Below are 7,598 nucleotides of genomic sequence, written 5' to 3'. Positions count from 1 at the left end.
TAATAATAATAATAATAATAATAATAATAATAATAATAATAATAATAGATTAGATGCTTTTCTTTAAATCATCGAAAATAACCAAAAGGAAATTAAGAAAGTATGTGGACTCATAGTAACATCCCAAAGAATAAAGACACCAGGAAAAAAAAGTGTAATCACAAATGAGAAAGACTTCTACAACAAGAGGGATAAAAGCAGTGTAGAAGAAATTAAAAGGCCTAAATAAAAAGATACTTATTTACCATAAAATGGGGTTAAAAATGGTAACAGTCCCCAAACAGATCTAGAGTCCATTCAAACTCAATGGAAAAAAAAGTCACCTGACCTTTGTGAAGCATAAATACAAAACGGTTCATACCAAAAGAGTTTATACAAAATGGTAAGGGATTCCAAGCACCAACAAATATAGAAAATGAAGAATACATTTGGAGGACTCATATTTTCCAATCTCAAAATTTTTGGAACGAATTGAAATGGTTTCATCAGGACAGGCCTTCAGACTGCTAGGATAGAGTTCTGAGTCCAGAGACAAACCTCTACATTTACACTCCAGTGGTTGTGACAGGTGTGCCAATACTCTTAATGGAAATTCTCTTCAACAAATAGTACAGGGACAGCTGCTTACACACATGTGTGAAGCCAGACTCCCACCTCATATGTATATGTATATTAAAATTGCATCAGTTGCCGAATGCCAACACCTCCAACTCTTTAACTCTAAAAATGAAAAAGGCACTCATGACACTGGATTTGCCAGTGTTTGTTCACTATGATACTATAAGCAAAGGCAACAAAAGACTGAATAAGTTTACACTCTGCCAGAATGAAAAAAAAAAAATCTGCCCATCAAAGGACATGATCAACAAAGTAAAAAAAAAAAAAAAAAAGCAACCAGGGAGATAGGAAAATATTTGTAAATGATAGATCTGAGTTCTAAAAATCGGTACCCAGATCTGCAGAACTCAAAGAACATCAGGAAATCACCAGCAACCTTATAACCTGTAAACAACTGGTTGAGACTAGGAAAGGAGATGGTGCTGGGTGGATCATGTGGAAAATGGGAAAAGGCACATCTGAAAGTGGTTTACAGCGTTTTCTTTGTTTGCTTGTTTGCTTGCTTTGACAGAGTTCCATGTAGCTCAGCCTGGTCTTACACTGCCTGTGTCATCAGGGTTGACTCTGGACTTCTGATCCTCCTGCCTCCACATCCTGATTACTGAAATGATAGGAATGTGCCACCGTGCTCAGAGTATTCGGTGCTAGTGATGGGACGCAGGACTTGGTTCTTGCTAGAAAAGCACTCAGCCCACAGAGCTACAGCCCCAGATCCGACAAGGTGAATTATAATCTTTTTAAATGGAAACTTGAAGAGACATTTCTCCAACGGTGACAAACACATGGCAAATTGTTCCGCATCTTTTTCTATTAGGAAAATATAAGTAGAAACCATAGGGAGACAGCACTTTACCCTCCGTAGGAAGGCTACAATTTCAAAACGGGAAAATAGTAACTGTTGACAATGATATAAAGAGATTGTATATTGTTTATATATTGTTGGGGGAGGGGTAGAAAATGGTACAGCCCCAGTAAAAAGCCACTTGGAAGTTAAAAACCTAAACACAGAATTACTATAGAAGCCAGCTATTACATCCCCCTGGGTAGTAGATTCCAATTTAGTGGCACTAGGCACTAAAATAAATACTTGTTCATTTATGCCAGCAAAATTTGTAGTAGCCAAAATGCGGGAAGAACCCAAAAAGCCATCTTAGATGCTCATCCACACAATGGGATAGGATCCAGGAAGGAAGCAGTGTCGGGGGACATGTGGCCGTGCAGATGAGTGTGGAAAGCTTTATGAGTGTGAATGATGCCAGCCACAGAGGCCACGTGTTACACTCGGCTGCCCAAGCTTATGAAAAGTCAGAATATGCAAATCCACAGACCAAGAACGCAAATCGGTGATTGCCAGAGGCTAGGGATGAGTGGGATGGAAATAACGGCTGAATGTATGTAGGGTTGCTTTTATGGTGCTGGAAATAGTTTGAAAGTAGACTGAGATCACAAAACATGAATACACCAATTACCACCAATTTGTTTGCTTTAAAATAGTCAGTTTTACGTCCTGTGTGTTTGTATTCAATCAAAAAAATGCAGGCAAAGTGCAATTCCAATGCCAGGTTTAAAAATGTCTTTGAAAAATTCTGTGCACAGTCAGCATTGCGGTTGATTTTTTTTTTCCTTTGCTAACACATATTTTAGAATTTTTTTTTTCTTGTGAATATTTGTGGTTCTTTACTGACATCTTTAAAAAATGAGTGCTTCCCTAAGTTACATGGTCAGTCAGAGAAAGGCCAGATCCCTCGTAAGAGAGATGGACGAAGGGTGGATGAGAAACTGGCCTGTCAGCGGTAGCAGATGTGACAGTCCTATCTTGACAGTGATCCCAAGGTGTGTTAACACGCTCTCATTAGTCATGAAGTTCTATAGATTTGGACAAATAAGAAGCACTGTTTGAGAGGACAAAAGGGCTCTTCTTCTTTGTTCAAACATGATTCGTCACTGGACTGGGGGGGGGGTCCTCTGGATCGGAAGATTCTAACAGAAAAGTATCAGTATGGGGGTCTGAAAATGTGGGTCAAGGTGCTTGCCTTCAGGATTAAGACCTGAGTTGGGTCTTTAGGGCCCACGTGGTGGAGGGAGGCACCAGCTCTCTAAGTCGTCCTGTGACCTCCACATATATACACTATGGTGCACACACTCTCACACGTAATCTCTCTCTCTCTCTCTCTAACACCCACCCATACACACCAAGTGTTAAAAATGTAATAAGACGAATTTTAAAAGCAATATCAGTAAGGACAAGGAAGCCCAAGACATGGTGGTAAAGCTGCCTTTATATTGCATGCAAGTTTGGAAATGGAGACAGGGGCTAAGGATCAGGAGTGGCTGTGGCTGGTCAGGGTGGAGGGAGTCATTCTTCAACAGATTGCATAAGTGACAGCAGACAGCTGTTGAACTTCTGCTGGGAACGTGGAGTGCTGCTTAAATAGTACACAGCCCTCTCTTGCTTCTATATTAGGAAAGCCTGGATTCCAAAAGCAAACTGGGCCCAGGGGACATGCACTCGCTCCTTTTGAAATGGGAGACATCTAAGGCCGTGGAACCTATTACACACTAGAAGACTGGGAAAAAGATTCTCAAGCTGATGATTCTGATTCTGGGCCCCTTTGATCTAACCAACTACACTTGAAGAATCTCACTTATTTATGAGAGGTGAGCTTTGGATTCCTCTCTTGTTGGCGGCCAAAACATCCCTTCCAAAGTGTGGAGCTCTGACCCTCTGGTCCAAATCAGCTGGCAGGCAGGATCACATACCCACAGAGGAGCACTCCAGGAAGGGTTACAGCTGCCAGATGCCACGTCTGTTGTGAATTTGTTTAAATGCTTGTGCACAGTTTAGAACAGGGTGAAAACCTGCTCGTGGGGTTATAACTAGAGTAATCAGCTCCAGCAGGGCAAGGTAACCCTGGAAGCGCTGCAGGACAGCAAGGCCGCTGAGTCCCTCGTGCTAGACCCGGAGCCACTGAGGTACAGCACAAGCCAAGTCGCACAGCCTGGCGGTACAAGCCCACCCCTGGAATGCCCCTCTCCAGATAAGCAGGAAAGAATGCAGTTAAGAATCTTATCATCCAAAATACCTGTCCCCAGGGACCCGCCTGCCAGGCTGCACACTCTGGCTGCCGACACGTCTGCATGGACTCAGGCTTGACCTCAGGGTCACACATTCTATCACTTAATCGATCTTCGCCAAACTGACACCAGACCTGGCGGTGCTTATGTCCTTTTCCACAGGTGACCAAGCACTGGAATGAAAAGCAGAGGCAGTCAGGGTTGGTCCTGATCAATGTGCCAGGGCCCCATGGGGGCTGTTCTCTAATGAGAACAGGTGGCCTCTTCCCAGCCTCTCTCCACTGCTGGGCAGCAACGAGCAAACACACACAGCTTTCTTCACTTCCTTTCATCACTTTCTCTTTCTTCTTTCCCCCTTTCTCTGTTTTTGTCCTGTCAGGGCCTCCTGAAACCCAGGCTGGCCTCCAATTCACTATGTAGCTGGGGGTCACTGAACATTCTGATCCTCCTGCCTCTCCTGCTGACTCCTGTCATTGTAGGTGTGCCCACTAACTCTGGTTTCTATGACACTGGGAATCCAACCTAGGGCTTTTTGTATGTGAGGCCAGTGTTTTCCCAGCTGATTTATAGCCTCAGAGCCTTTCTTTCTGGGTTCTTCCTCAATTGCCTCATGACATTTTCATGCATACATATCACTATGCTTCCCCATAGCATAGTGCAACTTGCTCCGACTAGCTGGCCCATTCCCTCCACTCCTCTTCCCATCTCCCTCTACTCCTTCTCTTCTGCATCTATTCTCTCTTATCCCATTTGTATTTAAGGTCCTATGACCAGATTCAAATATAGAAACTCAACAGAGTACCATACTCTGAGAACAAACAAGAGTCAGGAGTTTCAAGCACAGAGGTTCACCGTGAAGAATTAAAATCCCAATCAACCTGTATACCTCTATAACCAAGCCACAATGTGTCTGTGCCTCAATATTTACATCTGTAAAATGGGGATAACAATAATTCTGATTTAGTAAAACTAAAGTGTCTAGTATATATGGTATTCATATATGATATTCTCCCAAAAGAAAAATGGGAGACACTAAGGGTGTCCAATGGTAAATGAGTGTTGGGACAATCAAGCTGCATGTTCAGTGTTATTCAAACAGCCCTTTGCTCAGGGCTTATTACAAACGTTGCTTCTCCTTTATTTTTTATTTTGTTTTAGACAAGGGTCTCATGTGTCTCCAGCTAAGCCTTAAATTCACTATCCCACACACTGACAAGGGTGGTCTTGAATTCCTGATCTCCCAAGGGTAGGATTATCTGGCTATTTCTTCATTTACAATTACACTTTATCTAGTATTAGCTATCTAAGTAAAATATGAAACCACTGTCTTGTGCTGTACTTTTTTTCCGAGGATTTAGTGCTTAACCTACTGGGAAAGCATTAGGTTTGATGATCATTTGTCACAAAGCAGACACAGGTAAAGATGCCCACTGCTACCTCACCGTTCTAGTAGCATCATAGAGGTATTCTTTTCAGATTTGACATCTGGAGTAAACAGTTGATATTGCACTCCCATGAGCCAGATGCACAAGGGCATGCAGGTGGGAGCTGTGGCTGTAGCAGCTTTGCTTCCCCACATTCCTGACTTGGCCAGCTAATAAGGGATGCCTATTCTTCAACTCCTCCCACCCCCTGAAGGAGGCGGAGTGAGGCTCTCTCTTGCTGAGAATCTCCCTGAGCTGTGACAGTGCTGGGCTAACATTAATAGGGCGGATGGATACTGTATCCGAAGACCTAGAGACAGAGGCCCAAATGGGATTGCCTCCAGCTTTCCCAAAGCAAGGGACGAGAAGACAGCATTCTGGAACACTCAGCCTGGCCCTTTTCTCATTCCTGCAAGTGCCCCCGTGTGCCTGGACGTGTAAATCAGCCGGGTCACTTACCGCTGTCTAATTCTCTTATTTCAAAGGCAAGGAAGATGGAAACCCTCATGGTTGGACTCATGTCGAAACTATTTTAACCCCACACTTAATTAAGTTTCAATTTCCAGCCAACAACTTATAGCTCAAAGAGGGGGAGGGGAGAAACCATTACTTCAAAGGCAGCAGCAGAAGCTACTGGGCTGTGAGATTCAGCCAAGCCCCCAATGGCCTTGAGGTCCCTGGCGGACTGAAGGATTTCAATCATAATGTAAGTGGAGAATAACAGTCATTGCTTCCTCAAGGGAGAAGGAAGACCGATTCAGCAGTCTATACCCTCGCCGGATCCTCTGAGTTGGGCTAGGGACTGGTGCCTGCTCTTCTTACCTCTGACCACTCTCCTGATTTCCAGTGCGGACACGAGAACTCATTGCATCTCTGCACTGTGACTTTCTCCTGATGTGTGCATTTGCTGTCATCCAGGACGTCGTTTCGGGTGTTGACACAAATAGCTCTTCTTCTCTGGGTACCACCATCACAGCTTTTAGAACACTATGGGCATAAATAAAATAAAACAAAATAGGGCATTTCAGGGTTTCTTATGAAATATGCTTAAAATGACAGCTACGCTGTTTCTTTCAACCCTTAAGAAACAAATGTCCTACCATAGCCAACTCTAGTTTTTACTTAAGGGATTTTTTTTTTCAGTGCTATTAGGTTTATAATGAAGTCAATATCACCTCACTGGCAAATTGAGACTAAAATTGGAATATAAAAACTGGTTGGCTGATTAGTTTTACCATTAATTTTCTGCAGGTTATACCCAAGCCAGACATCACAAATTAACCTTGGGATTCTTCCTTGCAGAGCTTGACTTGGCCAGGCATTGTATATCAATCACAGATCTCTTTTCCATTCAGCTTAAGTGGGTCTCTTAACACAATCCCAGGAGGAGTCGCCGATAACTCGTCAGACTTGGTATCCGGGACTCTCTCAGAAGGAAAAGCAGCTTACCTCAGTCCACGCTGAATAACGCCATCCACCCGTGTTGCATTCTCCTGAACATTTTTCCTGGTTGCTTGGTCTGGGCTGGCCGCTACAAAAACTGTCATCGACCTTCTCCGTCCTCCCGTCCAGCCTGCTGTACTTGGCGCAGTAGATGTCCAAAGTGCGGTAACCCAAACCACACTGGGCACTGCATTCACTCTTGCTGGCAACGTGCCACCTGAACAGAAGTAATGGTGAAAAGCCAACGTTTGTGTTAGACCAATGTATCGCATCCAACTAGCGGGAAAGTGGGGGAGCTCTTTCTTTCTTAACTTGAACGTGGCAAAAGCTCAAAGCCACAGCCAGTTAAAATCTAATTGCAATCCAGTGTATCTATGGATTTGTCATGGTTGCCAATGTACGTGGAAGTCACAGAAGCATAGCCAGAAATGCTACCTCTGTGAAGAGTCTGAAATTCAAGCAGCAGAAAGAAAGAAAATAAAAGGCGGAGGGGTGGAGGGAGGACTCAGCAAAGCAAGAAAAGCAATTTTTATATGAAGTGAAAGGCGAGCATTTCACTTGGCTCCTTAGGCCTGTTCTTGAGAAACTCACCTGCAGGATGCTGTGCTCAGTGTTTATTGTTGAGCTCAGAAGGGCTCGACAATAATGCAGGAAGGAGTAACGTGGACTAGAATTGCGAATTTCAGGTGCACTATGCACTGTGTACAGTATTATTATTTTGGAATAAAGACCAAATTTCTTGGGGTTGACCATCAGCCCGGCTTCAGGATCAATAAGAGACCCTGTCTCAAAGGAAAGTGATGGAACAGGACACCTGACCTCATCCTCCAGCTTCTGTGAAGCAGGTGTACACTCTCGCACACGTGCACAATACCACACACACACACACACACACACACACACACACACACACACACACACATAAACACAGGACTGGAAATTTCTTGATAACATCAGGCACTGTCATTGTGTGTGCATATGAGTGTGTGAGCATGTGTGTGAGTATGTATGTGTTTGTGTGTGTGTGGACATGTATGT

The 7,598-nt window shown here is 43.7% G+C and overlaps 1 protein-coding gene across 1 annotated transcript in view; it reads right to left on the bottom strand.

The window, feature by feature from the left end:
• Adamts9 (ADAM metallopeptidase with thrombospondin type 1 motif 9) overlaps window positions 1-7,598 on the bottom strand; it is a 161,981-nt gene that overhangs the window by 91,292 nt on the left and 63,091 nt on the right. Inside the window, exons 20-22 of the mRNA XM_055628553.1 lie at window positions 6,567-6,777; window positions 5,940-6,104; window positions 3,702-3,866 (exon numbers count right to left, since the gene is read on the bottom strand). Of these exons, the coding sequence (XP_055484528.1) occupies window positions 3,702-3,866; window positions 5,940-6,104; window positions 6,567-6,777 (541 nt within the window). The remainder of the gene's footprint in view (window positions 1-3,701; window positions 3,867-5,939; window positions 6,105-6,566; window positions 6,778-7,598) is intronic.

This window comes from Psammomys obesus, unplaced genomic scaffold (assembly GCF_907164565.1).
Source record: "Psammomys obesus unplaced genomic scaffold, mPsaObe1.curated_primary_1811, whole genome shotgun sequence".
Lineage (NCBI taxonomy): Eukaryota > Metazoa > Chordata > Mammalia > Rodentia > Muridae > Psammomys > Psammomys obesus.
This window is presented reverse-complemented; position numbering and strand designations above follow the sequence as displayed.